General features: G+C 40.4%; 1 protein-coding gene across 1 annotated transcript in view; it reads right to left on the bottom strand.

The window, feature by feature from the left end:
- The window catches only part of LOC122800805 (arrestin domain-containing protein 3-like), a 537,540-nt gene that overhangs the window by 196,174 nt on the left and 321,019 nt on the right, over positions 1-20,347 (bottom strand). The window contains exon 3 of the mRNA XM_044070084.1: positions 15,993-16,246. Coding sequence (XP_043926019.1) covers positions 15,993-16,246 — 254 coding nt within the window. The remainder of the gene's footprint in view (positions 1-15,992; positions 16,247-20,347) is intronic.

Here is a 20,347-nt window from a genome sequence, read left to right as displayed (position 1 = left end):
GGGGGGGACAGGGGGTGAAGTTTGTACTGAACTTCTAGCAGGTTGGCTAAGTCAACAGGATCAGTGTAAGTGGTACCGTTAAGAACTAATTTCATCATTGGAGAATTTGTCTGGGCTATAGTGGTTTTAACTAAGCAAGTTTTAAATTTGTTTAAAAGCCAGCAACAAAGCATTTTTAAGTCAGGCCAACCCACCCATCACAGGGCCCTAGGCAGCTTTCTAGGTCACCTTGTGCTGGATCTGTCTCTGGCATCACTTGTTCTGATCCAGTCAACATTGCCAATATACTAACAAAAAATTTAATGTGAATTTTACCAGAGATGACTATCCAAAGCCCTCTTATTCTTGAATCTTTCTGATAACCATTATCTCAAAAGAACATGTACTGATGGTGCTCTGCAAGACCAAAAATGCTTCCTTCATGGGACCTGACAATATACTTGACTGTTTAATAAACAGTACTAAACAAATCCTGGCAGAGCCACTCCTTAAACAATTTAACTTGAGTTTAGCTACTGGCTTTTCTTTGTGGTTTGGTTCACAGCTGTAATGATGCCATTTCACAAAGGTAGACTAAACACTAACCCTGGTAATCACAGGCCTGCCAGCATGACAAGTCTTATTTTGAAACCCATGGAACATATTATAACTGACCTTCAACATTTTTTAACTCCTATGTGAGAGTGATGTCCTCAGGTGCAGAGGCTAGTAGGTCCTTTCAGTTTTAAGACATTGGAGTCATAGAGATTGTTCTCCCCTGCATATTGTTCATTGCTTCATTTTTCTAACCCAAAAGTTTATCTTTTCCCTGAAACATCATCTGCAGCTTCACCTTGTATATGACAGTCATCTTGATCAATTTATTATTCTTCAGAGGTTTTAAGGCAGAAAGTGGAATGTTTCACTTTTCTATTGTCCCACTTGTAAAGTCATCATCAAAACAGAAAATGTAACATCAAGGCACAGTGAAACTAGATAGTCTGTAATTTTTTTTTTTTTTTGGTTATTGAGCAGTTGGCAAATTATAGCCCTGGGACATTGTTTATAAACTAACTGAACCTAGTGATGGTTATGGGGAGCAATAGGTAAACTATTTTCATATGCACGTTTATTTATTGAGTACAAGCAATTTTGTAGTTCAGTTAAAAATAGATTCTTTGCTTTATGTAAAAAAGCAAAACTGGACATCATATCCCCAAAGCCTTATTTACATGATTTATTACCTACATAATTAATTATATAATTATCTGGGCAAGGTAATTCACCTTTACAGGCTTTTTCTCACCAATCCAGACAAAAAGAGAGGTATAGCAATTTTAACTAAATTTTATTTTCTTCTTCTGCTCATTTATTCTTTTTTATTTATATCATTAGAAATCAAATCATCCCACGGATTCAAAAAAAATTCTGTTCACAATTGCAGGCAACCCGACTCTGCTTTCTTTGCTTTTTCTGCAAATCTAGAGATTCATTACGAATGTATGCAGTCAGGGAAGTGTGTGTGTGTGTGTGTGTGTGTGTGTGTGTGTGTGTGTGTGTGTGTGTGTGTGTGTGTGTGTGTGTGTGTGTGTGTGTGTGTGTGTGTGTGTGATGTACTCCTCATTACAGCTGCAGCATTTACCTATGGAACGATTATGGTGAACCAAGGTGCAGCTGCAGGGAAGTATGAGCAGCAGTAATAACCATCCATTGAGTATGAATCCTGAGGGTACTTAAGATGAACCATCTACATAGTTGGTCATAATGCATATAAGATGCTCTGTTTTGTATTCACTTTGATATCTTCATGGGTACAAACATAAAAAGAGTACTGTGTAATACTTAGGGTGGCATGCAATGTCAGTTTAAATGTACAGCTAACATAGGCTATTTTAATAGAACTAAAGGCACATGGAATGAAACTGATTACAGATAAGGCAGTTGTAATAACAGCTAATGGGAGAAATCGGAAGCAGCTGAGAAATGAGATAAAAGGGAAACAATGTAACAAGTTAGTAGCTTCAGGTTTCTCAAAGGAGTGGTTAAGGAGAATGGAGGTGAAGCAAGTGAGACAGGTGGTAGGATGCACACTGTTAAACAGATGAAGCAATGAGGTCATCAGAGCAGAAGCCAAAGTAGCTCCAATTGCATAAACAGCCAAAGAGAACAGATTACAATGGTTTGGGCACATGTACAGGAAAGTGGAAGACAATCTGGTGAAGAAGATTTGGGACAGACAGGAAGAAGGCAAGAGGAAACTAGGACATCCAGCAAAGAGATGAATGTATTGTGTGAGGAAAGACCTGTGACAGTCAGGCATGACTGTCATAGAAGTTAGAAGAGTGGCATTAATTCAACAGGAATGGTAACTATTGATGCGATACACCAGCTCCATGTAGAAAAAAATGGGAAAAAGGGTTTGATGATGATGATAATGTCCCAGGAAATATTGCCCTAACAGTAACAAACAGTGCGAGAAAAAAGAAAACTCATACAAATCCTGCAAACTCCCACAGACCACCAGCCAAACGAAAAGAAGTGCGTAGTAAAAAAACAGCTTTATTGAATGGTAAGCATTTTCACAATTACAAATTGCTTCCTCAGACCACAGATACAACTAAAGACAAGCCATTTAAATACACAATACAACTAAACAATCAACCAACTCTAGCAGCACTTTCAAAAATGCATAATAAAATCTATTTAGTGCAAAATTGTTTAAAAATAAATGATCATACATAATAAAACCTGTTTCCTAGTTGTAAGTGCCAGACAACAATTTATAAAGCCCATCTAATCAACCTTCTACTTTTTAATTCTGGTTCAGAGAAATTATATCCTTTAAACCTGAACCTCTATGGGACCTAAGTCTAAGCATCCACCTTAGTTCATCTTGTTCCATTTCATTAACTACATCCCCCCATCCTTATATTTTCTATCACTTCTAATACCTGAAAGAGAAATCCATGTTTCTCACCATTCAGTATCATATGTTTAGCTAATGCACTATATTCCAACCCTTTCCTCATGTAGTACTCATGATCCCTCATATGTTCTTTCAGATGTCTATTGGTCTTTCCTATATAAAACAGTTCACATTTTTTGCAACATTCCAGATACCTTAAACCTCTTGTGTCAGAAGCAACATGGGATATATGCAAATTACACTTTAAGGATATCAGGTGTTTCAGCTAAATGGCAATTCTGAATCTTCATGACTTTTTCTTTTACTTTTACGTTTAAGTCTATTTATGGACTATTTCAGGCCTGTAATACTTAACCTCTATGGCTCCCTAAAATTCATAACAATTTATATGATCCATTATTTAGGCCAATCGCATCTGGAGCTGGGTGGTTGATGGAACCGGTTTCAATATACGTTGAGAAGCAGTTGAAGCCAGTGTTAGAGAACTATATTTATGTATTGAGAGACAGCAAACAGTTCTGGCAAGATCTGTACATGCATTTAAAGAAGAATCAGCATGATATTGGTCACACGATGTAACTTCATTATTTACCGTGATACCAAATTTGGAAGGTATTGAGGTGGTTAAATCTTTCATGATCAGAAACGGTAGTTATGGCCTGAAACATATTGATTTTGTTTGTTATCTTATTGATTATACTGGAGCATATTGTTTTTGTTTTTAATCAAACCTATAACCTGAAGGTTTCTGGTGTAGCTATGGGCACATCATGTGCTAATAGTTATGCCAACCTGGTAATGGCGGAATGGGAAAATTAATATTTGTTGAAGTACATGAGACCTCAAGTCATTTTTTTTTTCGATGTTTTGTTGATGATCTCTTCCTGTTGTGGAGAGATGGAGTTGAAAAACTGAATGACTTTACTGAAATCTTAAATAACAGCAGTGAGTTTTTTAAATTCTCCTATAAGTGTTCAAAGACGAAGACATACTTTTTGGATGTATTGATTAGTAAGGATGATAATGGAAGAGTATTGACAAATTTATTTGGAAAAGAATGTTATCGACCATCGCTCCTGCATCGAAATAGTATGCACCCTAAACATGCTTTCTCTAATATAGTTAAAGGTCAGGTGATGAGAACAGCTAGATTATCTGTAGATGTGAATGATTTTGAAACTAGTTTAGAACAAATTAGCTCCGATTTTGTGGGATGGGGATACAAGAAATCAGAAATAGAAAGAGCCTGTGCACTAGCTAGAGAAAACAGATATACCAGTGGGGAACCTTATTTTTCTTCATCCATTATGGATGGGCAACATATAAAGATAAAGAGGAATAGGCCCAGTTTTTGCTTAACTTATAGCAGGGATGTGAACAAAGTAAGGAATATTATTAGATGTAATAGGCACAACCTGCAAACTGATGACAGTGTAGCTGAACTAGTAGGACCAGCACACATTTTAGCTATAAAAATAAAAAAGTCTCTTAAACAAAAGATATGCTATCCAAGATTTATAAATGATGAGTATAGGAATCTACAAATTAGCACTAGAAAATGCAATGCATGTGCATTTTGCAAATATATTAATCAGTCTACATATTTTGTACATCCAGATACCAGGAAGACATTTTTTTATTAAAGCAACAGCAGATTGTAACACTAAGCATTTAGTGTATTTGGCATGTTGCAAAAAATGTGAAATGTTTTATATAGGAAAGACCAATAGACGTCTGAAAGAACATATGAGGGATCATGAGTACTGCATGAAGAAAGGGTTGGATTATAGTGCATTAGCTAAACATATGAAACTGAATGGTGAGGAACATGGATTTCTCTTTCAGGTATTAGAAGTGACAGGAGAGAATATAAGGATGGGGGATGTAGTTAATGGAACGGAATGAGTTGAACTAAAATGGATGCTTAGACTTAGGTCCCCTAGAGGTTCAGGTCTAAATGATGTTTTTTCTCTGAAACCAGAATTAAAAAGTAGAAGGTTGATTAGATAGGATTTATACATTGTTGTCTGGTACTTACAACTAAGAAACAGGTTGTATTATATATGTACATTCTTTTTTAAACAATTTTTGCATTAAATAGATTTTATTATGCATTTTTGAAAGTACTGTTAGGAACAATTGATTGTTTAATTGTACTGGCTCCTTAAATGGCTTGTCTTTATTTGTATTTGTGGTCTGATGAAGCAATTTGTAATTGTGAAAATGCTTACCATTCAATAAAGGTGTTTTTTACTATGCACTCCTCTTCGTTTGGCTGGTGGTCTGTGTGAGTCTGGTTGGATTTGTATGATGATGATGATGATGATGGTAACGTAAGTTTACTTAAAGTACATAGGTGGTGCCTGCTCATTAACTTCATCCTCTTATCTGTCAAGTAGGTCAACATTGTGGAGCTTCATCTCACTGTAATGGTGATGGCACTGTTCCTCAGTGTCTAGGATGTCAGTTGCATTGGTGACAGCCTAAGCTATACCATTCCAGGCTTCACATTTATATTGAAGCCCTTTATAGCCCTCATATATTAGACTATGACTGAAATCCTCATGAAGACAAAGAAATATATTTGTCTCCTCTTCACTCTATCGCTGTGCTCTACAAGGAGCAATACCCTTTCCGTCTACAGCCATGATGTCTCAACTTGAAGAGTCGCAGGGAAAATGACAGAGAAATGACACCCAAAGCATGTCTCATGAGTCCTATCATCTTCACACTGAGAAGAATTGATGGGAACCTCATTTGCACAATATGTGACAAACTGAGAAAATAAAGGCACTCTTGTTATTATTGTTCATGGTGAAACACAGCAGTCCTCAAGCTCTATGTACACTGTTAAGAAATCAGATACTACAATGACTCTATGTACAGATGGTTAAATATTAAATTGCTGCTTCCCTCACTTAAAGCCTAGCCTGGACCATTCATACACAGTGCTACCCACAGGGAACCAGGAGTGTGCATCGCATCAAGCAGGGTTCTGCAGAATGGTTAACAAGCATGCTCTTCTCACAAACTGAATTATTCAGAAACAATAATGAGATGAGCCCTAATTAGTATAACCATCATGCCCAGCCAGTTAAGTCTGCATATTCAAATTCATAGGCAGATGAAGCCTTTGGAGCTTATAGGTTCATAGGTTCATAGGTTCATACTAGGCTATCTGCCCAAGGGCATTTATAAGCCTAGCCCAGAGTTTTGTGGCTTTTGCCACCCCTTTAGTTTGAATGATACTAAGCCCATTATGTTGTTGTGCCTCTGTCAAGCAGTGACACTGAGGTAATCCCTGGGGTATATCTGCGATCTCCCATCCATTGGTCAAGATTTCTCTTGAACAAGGCCAGCGAGGTGCTCTGCCTCACGTGTACCGGGATTTTGTTCCACAGCATGGGGAGTCTCTGGGTGATGAATCTGTCCCTCCAACATGTCCTATTAATAACCGTGTCAAGGTTTAAGTCTCCCGCCCTTGTAGTTCTGAGGGATCTAGACTTTTTGAGGTGGAGCATGTTCATCAGTTCTGGGTTGGACATGGCCTTGTATGTCAGGCACAGGTCACCTCTGAGCAGACGGTAAGCGACTGAATAGAGCTGGAGTTCCTTCAGTCGGGCAGCATAAGACATATTTTTGAGACCCTTTATCCTTTTGGTGAGGAACTTTTGGGGCCTTTCCAGTTGCTGCAAGTGTCGGGTCAGATACATTCCGAATGGGGCATTGTACTCAATCATTGGTCTGATGAGTGATGAGTACAGGGGGATGATGACCTCCCTTGATCTAGATGTGAATCCCTTTATGATCAGGTGGGCAATGTAGAAGGTCTTCCTAACTACTTTGACGACGTGAGTGTCTAACGAAAGGTAACTGTCAACCTGGGTCCCCAGATCCCTGATAACCTCTTCTGTGCTCAGTGGATTGCCACCTATATGGTAGCTGGGGGTAACCTTGTTTTTCCCGAAGGGTATGACTATGCATTTTTTGGCGTTTAACTTTAGTCCATGGCTCTGGCACCAGTTATCCGTTTCTATGAGACCCTTCTGAAGGATATCTGTGTCAGATGTGTTCTCGACTATGGCACCCAGTTTGCAGTCATCTGCAAATTTTGTCAGCCATAACCCTCCTGTGTTTGCTTGTACTTCTGAGAAGTAGATGCCGAACAAAAGTGGGCCCAGGACTGAGCCTTGTGGGACACCACTTGTGACAGGTTTTGAGTCTGACATGGCGCCAGCAACTCTCACCCTGTGGGTTCTGTCACTTAGCCAGTTTGCTACCCATCTTGTGACGTATGGGTTAACATTTAAGCTGATGAGTTTTTCAATGATACCTGAGTGGGGTATTGTGTCAAAAGCCTTGGCCAGGTCGAGGTAGGCTGTGTGGATTGCCTTTCCCTCATCAATGGCCTTGGTGACTGTTTCGAAAAAGTCAACCAAGTTTAAAAGGCATGATCTGCCTTTGACAAAGCCAAACTGGGTTGGATCCAAAGTCTGCAAGTCCCCTATGTCTTTATTTATGAGTTCATTTATGATCCTCTCCATGGCTTTGCAGATCAGGCTTGTCAAGCTGATGGGGCAGTAATTTCCAGGGTCGGTGGAGGCACCGCCTTTGTGAAGTGGGACCACAGTTGCCGTACGCCACTCCTTGGATCCTGAGGTGAGGCTAAGATTAAACAGCTGTCCTAACTGCAGGTTTAATTCTTCATTGAGTTCATGGAGCACACAACCGGGGACACCATCTGGTCCCATGGATGCTGTGTTTTTCGCCTTGGAGAGAGCAGTTTTCACCTGAGCGTTAGAGATGTTTGGGGGGCTACAATCCTCTGGTATAGATATCTCTCCTTTTGGGGGGGAGGGGGGGAGAAGTTTGCACTGAACCTGTCAGCCAGTATGTTGGCAATGTCTGTAGGTTCAGTGATTTTTACATCATTTTGAACTAATTCTGAGCATATCTGGGTGTTTCCTCCCAGGTTTCTGACATAGCTAAAGAAGGCCTTATGATTGTCTTTTGAGTCCTTAGCGATTTTTCTCTCAAAATTTGCCTTGGATGACTTTATGAGAGATCGTAGTTTTTTACTTATGATGATCAAAGGTGTCTTACCTTTTAGGATTTTGCTCTATCTTGGAGTAGCTTCCTCCTTTTGTTGTAGAGTTTGTTTATGGCTGGGGTCCACCAGACTGGACGCTTGCCTTTGGTACACAGAGTCTTTGTTTTGTTTGGGATTGCCTGATCCATGCAGTCCTGTAGGTGCTGGTAGAAGGCATTTGTAAGTGATTCAGCGGCTTGAGTAATGGTTTCCACAGGCTCAGGGGCCTTAAAAGAGACCACACTAGTCTTCAGAAGTGTGAAGTCGGCTTTTGAGAAGTTCTTCACTGTGGTCTTTTTTATCTCAGGCGGGATGTGGACTTCCAGTGAGATTAGTTTATGATCTGATCTCACTAGTGAGGGGTATACTTCCGGTGCTGAACACTGTGACCCCATGTTCGTGATGATAAGATCAAGTATGTTTCCACCTCTTGTGGGGATGGTGACCAGTTGTTCCATGGCATTTGAGTTTATGAACTCTAGGAACCTTAGTGCTAGAGTGTTGGGGCTAGAGTAGTGCTCCCAGTCTATATTTGGGTAGTTGAAGTCACCTAGTATGATGGTATTTGGAGATACATTTATCCCCTCCAGTGTTTTCAGGAAAGCTATGTGAGGTTCCTGAGTTTGAGAGGGTGGCCTGTAACATGCTACAAATTGCAGAGCAGTCTTGTCTATGGTTAATTGCACCTGGATGGTCTCCGATGCATCGTGCGTTGCCACCAACCTTGAGGTGTGGGTGTCCTTGATGAATATGGACACCCCCCCTCCTTTCTTGGTGGTGTCCGGATTTTGGGGCCGGAACGCATGATATGAGGTAAAACCTGATAGTGCTGGGGTGCTCTCAGGAGCCTTGAACCAGGTTTCAGTCACAGCACAGACATCAATGTTCTGCATACTGAGAAGGGCCTCGAGTGCGTGCATCTTGAGGTTGAGACTTCTGGCATTGAGCAGCATTACCCTTAGATTTTTTCCTTTATTGTGTTCTAGGGTGGTAGGTTTAGAATTTGAGCCTTGCCTAAAAAAGGCACTATGGGGGTGGCAAGAGCCTTTGCCAGTATCCGGAAGACCAGGGGTGACAGGTGCAAGCCATCCCTTGGCGTGGCTTGTCCAGCATGTCATCCCAGGCAGACAGACATTGGATCCCCTTTGAATGACACCAGAGTTTAAGCCAATTATTAAAGCTGATCATCTTGTCTCTGTATTGTGGCATCATTCTTGGTGAAGGTAGGATACTGCTCAAGGTCAGGGTCATACCTGCCTGGGCTACATAATCAGAGAGCTCCTCTATGTCTCTTCTCATGTAGTCCAAGGAGGTACGTCTCAGGTCGTTCACACCAGCGTGGACAATGACTGAGTCATACTTGTACCTGCTGTTGAGAGACATTTGTTTCCTCATTAAAGTGAATTGGAAAAGAAAGATTTATTCAACAAAAATACATCTGTATAAGGTAAGTGCTACTTATTTTAATTCCACTTATTTGTGCTACTATGGCTACTTTTAAATGCTATAGAAACCTACTGACAAGAAAAACATATAAGTTTGTCATTACTTTTAAATAAGTTGGCAAGGTTGTATTGAAAGGAGGATTGCAAGACTACAGCAAATGCTGGATTGCAGGATTGTTAATCGTGATGGGAGACACATCTATGAGCTCATACTCAGAGCACTGTTCAATACAAAAGGTTAGTGTTGCATGCACTGCATATATTTCATTAACCAAAATATTTGCAACAGTGATAGTAGCAGTCGTGTATCCTTGTTGAGTTACAGTTCTGTAACTGTTTTGTCAGGGACATGTGGTTAACAGACCTAAATGCCTGATATTACTTAGAGTGTGTATACAGGTATATAACTGTCAAGTGCAAAAATAACATGCTTTATGGCCAAGGAGGATACTAGTGGTGTTAGGATTTGTAAGGGCCACACAGGAATATGGCTGTTAATTCTACTGTTTTCCATACCAGCACAGTAATCCATACAAAACAGGGCAAGCATAAACAGAGTAATGCATCTGCTGGGACATCATCATCGATATACAAAGCAAAATTCTCAGATGTAGAGAATGAGGTTCTACTTCAGGGCCCTTGTCTCCATAGTAAATGCCTCTTTGTCCTAAATAAGGATGACCAGCCTGACCATGATCATGCCTGGGAAGAAAATGCAACCAATGTGAATGCCACAGGGCCACTGATATAATAAAGGGTGCTAAACAAAGGGCACAGTTCTTGCTACAGGAATATAGAGCAAAAAGTTAGGGGCCATTGAGTCTACACCCTCTCATGGAGTGAGAGCAGTTCCTGCTCTCTCATAAATGGAGTGGCACCTCTACAGAGTTACACACTGTAGTACTGAAAGTTGGGACATAGCTGGACAGGCTTTGGAGACTATCCACTGCTGATGTCCCAGGAATGTAGGCCTACTTCTGTTTCTCAGTACCTGCAAGTCTTCTGTACTCTTAGTCATAATAAAACTTAATTAAAGATGTTTCACTTATGGCATATAGATGCATCAGGGATTAAACAGCTGCATTTAGATGCACAAGATACGTGCACATAGTATTACTTTTTATGATGTTTATATTTGTATATTTCTCAGCTTCATGTATAGTTCTGGTGCTGCGTCATACTTATACTGGATATTTTGTGATTTGGTGTATTCACAGATGATTCTTTATCCAGCACTAGCACTTTGGTACTGTGCTCACTTGAAGATGGTGGCTTTGCAGCCTCTAATAATGATGATGATGTGCTGGCAAAGTCAGGTAATACAGAGTGTATGTTGAACACAGAAAACGTGACCACTGCCTTGTATACATCCTCTATGCCTGCTGAAACCCAATTTACCCACCCACCACAGTAAGTACCGGGTGATGGTGACACCATTGATCAGGGAAGTGTTCTAGTCCCCATAGACAGAGCAATGAATGTGCCCTTAGCACAGACAGAGCCACACAGGTGGTCTGGTCATGGTGCTTGATGGAGACATGGACACTGTCCACCCCTTGAGGCTGTTTGTCAGTGTTCATATCCCAGTGTTTGTGCAGGGCCATCAGGCAGGTACAGGCTTGTATCACAGCAGTCATGGTTGAAATAGTGAGGGTGATCCAGAGTGTGCCTGATGACCTACAGGTGTGCATGTCCTGTATGTGTGAAATCTTGGATAGACTGAATCACACACTTGAGAGTACAATGTGTTGTCTCACTCACCTGCTAGTGGAGAATGGCCATCCACAGAGCTGGTAATCTACATCCATAGATGTTATCCATAGTGGCCATGAATGACTGAGTTCTCACTCTCACAGTGCAAGAACTTCCACAGAAACATCTTTTGAAGAGGTATCTCACCCTGAAGAGGCTGTCTCCATGGTTGTGACCATCATAATGGTGGCATATCTCATAGCAGATGTTACATCAGATCATGCAGACCAGTATCTAACCAGGGTCATGATACTTTTAGTGCAACTCCTGGTAAAGCCAGCAGTCATGGGCATGCATGGGATGCTGAACTCTGTGCCATGCATACCTGATCCTGTCTTGTAGATCAAGTATCAGTGCATTACTGAAGTGGTGGCCCTGCAGACCCATGTTCTTACCATCACAACCCCCAGTACATCACACACCTCCACTGATACTGGACCTTCTCAACATTAATGGCCACTCCAAGTGATTACATTTCACAAACAAAGCACTTTTTACTTTTGCACTCCTCAGCAATCACACTTACAAATGGAGAAGTGCACTCCAGTGCTCCCTTCTCCACCTGTGCAAATGACGATAACTGTGCCATGCCCTTTATATATTGTTAGTTGTGTTGCCTATGTCTGATGCACAACATCCACAGCCTGTACATGGGCGAGCACAGCCTGGTGTTGGTTTTGCATGTGTCATTACAGATCAGATGGCAGTTGATAGTGTGATACCCTCTGCATGTACCTTTTTTCCATTTCTTCATGTCAGGCCTTTATTTCAGTGTGGGAACAGTCTATGGCTCCCAGCATCACAGAAAACTGGGTTATGATTCTGCACCACCGGAGGAAGCATTACTCACCATCCTGCATGGCTGCAGCAAAAAAAAGCCTCTTCAGATACACATTTACTAAAGCTGCAGCCACTCTAGCATTACTTAGTGATGCACTCAGTCTAAATATGAGCATTCAACCAGGTTCAGTTATACAGTGGGCAAACTTCTGTTGTGCAACATTTATATGTTTCTGAATTGCTATGCCAGTTTGTTTGCCTCGTCATACACAGCTGCTCATTATATAATTATTCAGATATACCATAACTGACTGAGCTTTGTGGGTTGTGTATGTCATGTAACTTTGTTTCCCTGAATGACACATACCCTGCACATGGTCGCTCATCATGCAGATTTGCTTACCATGATGATGCAAAATTTTCTGAATCCATTCCCCTAGCATTCTTCCATTCTTTCTTTTTTTTCCTTCTTTCTTTCATTCTTCCTTATGACTGCGCATCCTAAGCCTAACCTCCACATTTTCTGTTTTTTCAAAGTACTACCATTTCTCTTTATTTGATCATAATCTCTGGAACTATTTTAATGTCTCAGCACTTCAAAAGAAGTAACATCAGCGTAAACAAAAGTGAACTCTGACCTGAACTCTGCATTCCTACTGACTACCCCTCAGTTAGTCTGATGATTGTTCATACTTGAGTCAATGGGTCCTTGATAAAACCCACACTAATACTGACTTCAAACCATTGCAGGACTGCTCAACTCAGCATTCCCGAGGCCTTGTCATATGTTTTCTCGAAAACTATGAATGCCCACTTAGACTCTTTCTTCATCTCCAGCTGCTTGTCTATCTTTCTCACTGTGAGCATCAATTCTGTTATGCTGCATCCTGCTCTGAATCCAGAAATGCTCACCTCTGATCTTCTTTTCTACTACTCTGCATATTGATTTACCAGTCACCCTCTCCAGTACTTTCATGCAGTGTGATAGGAGTCTGACTCCGCTGTACCACCCACAGTTGTGAATGTCCCCTTTGCTCTTATACACTGGCACTAGAATGTTTATTCTCCTGTCATCCTGGATACACACTTACCCCATACTGCTATGAGTACCCTCTACAACCATTTCTCCCCTGACTCAGCCAATACCTCGATCATATTTACCATGACTTCAACTCAGCATGCTGTTTTCACCGACTTCATTTTCCTCAGTGCTGTTCTTAGGTCTTCTTCCTCCTTCATTGTAGGCCATATATGGGTCAGTACAGAGTCTATGGGGTTTTCTTTATTCAGCTACTTCTTCCATATGTCTATAATGCTCTATGGACTGGTGAGCAGATTGTTGTAGGCATCCCTAATGAATAGTGTCCAATGACTAGCTTCTTTATATTCTTTATCTTTCTGCTTTTGCTTTGCATCCAGATAGCATTTCATTGTGCCATCTGCTGAGCTACTTTCCAGAAGCTGGTAGAGTGCCTCTGATGCCTTGTTCTTTGCAGCTGCAACTGCGCTCTTAAACTCTTTGCTAACCAGCCAGTACTTCTTCTTACCCTTTTCCTTTTTCTAGTACTTCATTCTTTTGATAACTTCCTGGAATCCTGCATTCTACCACCAGCTTTCCTTACGTTTCTTATTTCCATGCCTAGCTCAGCTGAATATCTGTACTACAGTCTTCAGAAATACTGTCCTAAGATGCAGCCATTCTTCTTTGACTCCACTTCTTCCTGAGGTACTAGAGCTCTGAGTATTTCCTTGAACCCTTTTGTTTTAATTCCACTCACCTTCCAAGTCTTTGATCTAGTTTCTGTTTGCCTTAAAACCTTTTCTGACTGCAGCTTACAGCTGTTTATGGCCACCAGTGGTTTACACAGTAAGTCGGCTGTTTCATTGGAGATGATTTTGCAATCTCTGATTCTACTCCAGTACCCTTTTCTAACAAGGAAGAAGTCTACCTGAGATGCATGCTATCCACTGTAGCATGTTATCTTGTGACAATTTCTATTGCTGAACTATATATTGACCACCAATTAAGCTATTTGCCAAACAGATGTCTATAATGGCCTTCTTTATTCCTGTTGCCCCACCTATGTGGACCCAGGCAATCCTCATAGCTTACATCGCCTGTCCCAGTAAGAAGATTCATCTTCATACTTTATCTAGTAGATCCTGCAACTGTTGCCTGAATGCATTCTTTTCCTCACCCTCACAACCCTGCTGTGGGGCATAGTCCGAGAACACGAACACTGACCCATCCTTATGATGGAACATGATTGCTATGAGTGCCAGTAATTCTGGTGACATCTCACGCTGTCTTCTGAAGCTTCTCTCTCACCAAAATTACCACACCATTTCTAGTCTTTCTTCTCTTGGAGTAGTAGACTCAAGATTCCAAGTCAAGTGGCATTGCTGCACTGCCCTTCCACCTTTTCTCCTAGATGCACAGGATGTCCAGTATCCTCCTTACCAGCATGTCATCTACTTCCCAGCTGTGATCTGTCAGTGAAAATGTCCATTTTTAGTGACAGAAGTCAATGTGACCAAATTACCTAAAGATACTTTTTATATAATCTATTGTCAACTATTATGGCAGACTTGTCTACTCTGCACAAATATTGGCAATGGGTTAAGATCAAAAACACATGCAAACTGAACCTCATAACTGACTGGCAATGATTCTACATGGTTATATCAGGTTAGTGAGCTTATAGACCAACCATGATATTAAACTAGTACTTTTAAGGTGAATAAGGAGCCATACAGCCCATTGTAGAATGAAACAGTGGTGTTCTGTCTCTTTCGGGCAAGTGCTATGACAAATGTCGTTACAAATGGTTTGGAGGGATATGAGGTTCTTTTTAAATACAAAAGCAGGTAGGGGCAGCCCATACTGTAGCTGTGTAAACAAGACTCCTTTCCAAATGGTAGATCTGCTTTCTGAAGAAAGGAAATGGGAGATTTTCCTGGACTATAACAGAAGACTGCTTTGGCCATAGTGAGTAGAACATGCTTTTGTAGGTTGAGGTTGGGTCATGCCAAATTCCTAAGTAAATATAATGGTGTTTTGTTTCAATACGATCCTTTTAGGCTGTTTTGATAGCCCAGTTGAATGGAGCTTTGGCAGTCATTTGGGATGTCTCTTACAGTCTTCTGAAGTTCTACTGTCCATGACACATTGCACTTAACCACAGACACATTTTCTAAGTGTAAGTTTTTTTTTTCTGATTCACACTCATCATTATTAAGACTGCCATAAATAGCCATTTATACAGCAAGGCAGATCCGAATCTGCATTTTTATTTAAACTTATATGTCATATATTTAAACTATTAGTTCACACATTTCACACAGAAAACTAAAAGCTATCTGTCTCATGCTGGGGTTTATGATTATGTAAACAAACTACACCATTGTGACTATGGCACCCTTGTGTTAGCCAACAGAGGAATGCCAACAAAATTAAGGTTATGAATTTCAAATGCCAATAAGCTTCACTCAACTGAAATGATTTCATATCAAACAGTCTGCGCTGTCAGTCTGTGTGACTGTAAGCATGGTGTTTTACTAGAATGCACTGCAGGGTATCCCCTTAAATGAGGCAGCTGTACATAGCAAGCTCATTTCAGTTAGCAAATAAAAGATCACACATAATGGAGGAAAGGGCACTCACATGCGAAGCAACTCATAAGTGGCTGGCAGGGACACTTCTTTATTATACTGCATGCTAATTATAGCTGCCATACTATAACTACCCTGAAAAACTAATGCAGCAACATGAGCAAACACACACGTGTGCACAGACACACACACACACACACACACACACACACACACACACACACACACACACACACACACACACACACACACACACAAATACAAATCAATGAAATATAGCTAAGTACTATCTAAAGCAATATATCTAATTAACAAAACTCTATTGCAAATATTAATGTACAGATTGCAGACATTACTAATACAAAAGAATAATCTGGTAGCTGGTAGCCTTATGAAAGCAATCACTTACTGTTACTACGTATTCCATACGGAGAATAGTACAATTAGGAATAGAAGGAGGATACTGTGGTACATGAAGCTGACAACGCCATGTCTCTGAAGTTTTTCCTGAAACCTGCTTTCCCTTTAGTTTAGTCAGAGACAGTCTTTCTGTCCTTGTTTTCCCTCTTGCATGGAAGGACTGTAATTGGAAGATTGATGCCTTTGGTATAACCGATCGAGAAGAATTATTCTGAATTTCCACAATGACTGGAAGCGATTCATCTAAAACCACAAGAAGACAGACTGAGTCTGAGATACTCTTAATAAGAGTATAAACATCTATGTCACTTTATGAGAGTAGTTTTTTAAGTAACTGAAGAACAAGTATACAACTGTCCAGTAAATTTAAGATTAAACTTTTCAGATAAATGTTATTTGTAAAACCAGAACTGACACTTAAGGTGCTGATTGTGTTGTTTCAAGTCATTTAGCCTTTATTTATAGTACTACTGTGTGCCCAGGTGTTTCTGAGTGCTCTAAAAAACAGATAATTGTTGTTGTGTCATTTCTTCCAGAGTTTTTTCACTGACACATGATGGTATTGATTAAAAAGTGAGAGTAGTGTCACAGGAAACACTAGCCATAAATAGACCAGTAGCACACAGTCTACTGACACTGCAAATCTGGACTTCTGTTTTATCTCATGTCACTGCCATACACTGAACCAGTTTCTCTGCTGTAATGACTGCCTTAAGGTAGTAAGGAATTTGGTAGTGGATTTATAGAAGAAAAGCACACTAGTGCTACTCACCATATACCAATGTGCTGAGTTGCAGTGTTGTGCCATTTTGTTATCCAAAGTAATGCACATTACCACAGGGAATCATCTCATCAACTGTGAATGTGAATGTCTATGAGCCACTCAATTGAGTATTTTTTCACAGTTCATTTGGGTGCCCTACTAACCCAAGCTGTGAAGTAGTGCAGGGTATGCCGGACCACATTTAAGCACAGACCTTCTCCTATAAAGTATCACACACACACAGGCAGACATGCATGCACAAACACACACACACACACACACACACACACACACACACACACACACACACACACACACACACACACACACACACAAATACACACACATACAAATGCACACACATACAAATACACACACATATCTACACAAATTACATTCAGGCACATACACTCACTGAACCACTCACACTGTTTCTGTATCCCATACATCCATGGACAAACAGTGACATGGTCACACATACACACACACACACACACACACACACACACACACACACACACACACACACACACACACACACACACACACACACACATCCATATACATACATGCAAACAAAATGCAAACACATGCACGCGCACTTGCAACACAACAAACCATACACACACACACATGCATACACACACACATAGCCATACACAAATATGCACACACACAAATACACACACACATTTACACACAATAAAAGTCAAGTATTAGTGCTCAAGAAAGCTTTCTCTCTGATACTGGACACATGCCAATGAATACATGGAGCACCATCTATAAGTACATGTCAAAGATCAAGACATGTGCCACATGATCACTGCCACTCTGACATTGCCAGTGAAAATGTTATACTGTCATGAAATCCTGACATACAGCCATATGTGTTCATGCAAACTATCAAGCGATAATACTGATGTGATGTAGTGGTATGTCCTTGATGCAGTACAGTCATACTATAGCTGTACCTAGGCTACAACTGCACTTCATAGGTTCAAAGGTTCTTAGGCCCATCGCAGAGTGCTAGCTTAATGGCCCAAGAGCCTATTAAGGCCTAGCCAGATTTAACTTAAGCTTAACAATTTTCAGTAGGTGAATGAAGTTCACAGAGGTATAAGCCTATGCTATGGTATGTAATACTGATGACCTCCATCCATGAGGGACATGGGAACCACCTCCGGAGTAAATTTACACATCCATTGACCTAGGTTGCACTTGAAGAGGGTGAGAGAAGGGCTTTGCATTATGTGAATGAGAAGCTTTTTCCAGAGAAGGGGTTATCTGAGAAATGTATCTATCTCTCCAACATGATTTATTTATGTCAGAGGCAAGGTTAAGATCCTTGGAATGAGTGATCCTCATGCAGTTTGATTTACAAATGTGTAACATCTTCATCAGGCCCGGATCAGACATTGCCCTGTAGGCCAGACACAGATTACCCCCTAGTAGTATGTAGGAGTCAGAATACCTTGCTAGGGCTTTCAGTCTTTCTGCATATGACTTACTTGTTATAACCTGTATCTTTCTGGTGAGAAAAATCAGGGTTCAATGTAACTGTTGCAGAAGTCTGGTGAGGTGCATGCAAAAGGGTGCACTATACTCAATTACTGGTGATGAGTGCTGAGTAAAATGAAATTATAATGTCCTTTGGTCTTACTTATGACTTGTGCCACATTGAAGGACTTTTTCACCACTGTGGACATAGGGTGGTTGCTGTTCAGATTAGTATCAACCTGAGTACCCAGATCACATACTTCTCTTAGGCAGGGTACTGTCCATATTGTAGTTATGTGGGGTAGTTGCTTTTCAAAAGGGAATAATTAGATTTTTTTGCATTCAGTTTCTCTCCATGGCTCTAGCAATCATTTATGTGTTTTACATACCTCTCAACTGTACAATTTTTTGCAGAATGTCCAGATTTTTGTCCCATATTTTGGTCCATTTTTCATAAAATTGTGTTTTTTTGGCAAATTAGTGGCAAATCATGTAAGACTAAAGGTAGAAAATAATGACAGACATTTGAATTTCAAGCTTCATACCTTTCAGAAAATTCATGCTAATGCAAAACCTGTTATTCTATTAACTTTCTAAGTTTGCAAGAGCAATATTTAAAAATTGTCCCTATTTTTGGGGCCTTTGCCCAACTTTAATTTTTGGCTTTGTCCAGATTTCTTGCTTTAAGAGGTTGAGAGATATGATGCATTAATCTTCCCTGCAGTATATCAGTATCATTCATCGATTCCATGACTGACCCCAATTTGCAGTCAGCTGCAGATTTGGTCAGATTAAGACTGTCTGTGTTTGCCTTGACTTCTGAGAAATAAATACCGAATAGGAAAGGTCTAGTACAAAAAAACCTGTGGTACTCTCCTGGTGACTGGCCTTTTGTTAGAGGTGAATTCACCTACTTTGACAGTATGTGTCCTGTCAGCGAGCCGTTGGGCTACCCACCTGTTGACCCAGGGGTTTATGTCTAGTTGGGGGGGGTTTCTCTATAATACCTGAGTTGAGAATTGTGTCAAATGCTTTGGGTAGGTCAAGTTAGGTGGGATCATCCCATGTCGTCAATGGATGACCAATGTCCAGTGTCAGTATAAACCCATAAATGTAACAATGTAGTAATGCTCTGTATTTCTGCAGTCTGCTTGACAACAGCCCAAGTACTGATATATCATTTGCAAGTGCATTGCTGCAGGGCACACATGAACATAAAAATGTATGTGCTCATTCAAACACACGTCTGTACCCTCCTGTTGTGTTTATGAATGCCTTTTCATGTAATGGAAGATAGCCCAGTAACCAGAGTAAGATATGCTAAACACCTCTTCACAAAGCATATCACCGAGAAAATGATTTGCATGGATAATGGCAAAGTGTTAGCACATGAGGGATTCACATTTCATGAATTCAGCTTGGACTTGTGAAGTAGCTTACAAGATATGTTATGGTAAAAATCGCTGGCAGCTGCTTCAATGGTCAAGCTGTAGTCTGTCTTTGAAGTGTTGGGGGCAAAGTTTTATTACATAAATAATTGTTGCCACGGCCATCCCCATTTCTACAAAATTAAGCAGTGAGAAAAAGTGATTTTCTACTTAAGGAAAATATTGAAAAATGTAATGCAAGTGTGCTTTCCCTCAAAAAACAGCCACAGTGTTGCATGGTCATCAACACTCTGGACAGTACTGAGAGTTAGAAAATACAGCTGCTACCTCACTTTCTGTATGGCACAGTATGAACCAGTAGTGAGCTCATTCTCAAAGCACAGATGAGCCGGTGTTAAAATATAGGTTACTCTCTTTATTTTTACAAATGGTGTCAAGATAGCATTAGCTAAGTAAATGTGATCAGGACTGCAAATATGAGAAACAATGACTACAATAAAGTATGTGTCTTCTCCAAATTTTATCAGTAATGCCTACCTCATTACAGTCGTACAGCTAATAACTGTTTTGCAGGCCTCACTGCAAATCACACGTTAATTTTGTGTACAACTTCCTAGATAATGCAAGGGGCGGTGCTTCTTTTTAAATGATTATTATGACTCAGCAGATATGCTATGTATTTGTGTAGGACTGGAT

The sequence above is a fragment of the Protopterus annectens genome, chromosome 4.part1 (assembly GCF_019279795.1).
Source record: "Protopterus annectens isolate FY-2018-M chromosome 4.part1, PAN1.0, whole genome shotgun sequence".
Lineage (NCBI taxonomy): Eukaryota > Metazoa > Chordata > Ceratodontiformes > Protopteridae > Protopterus > Protopterus annectens.
This window is presented reverse-complemented; position numbering and strand designations above follow the sequence as displayed.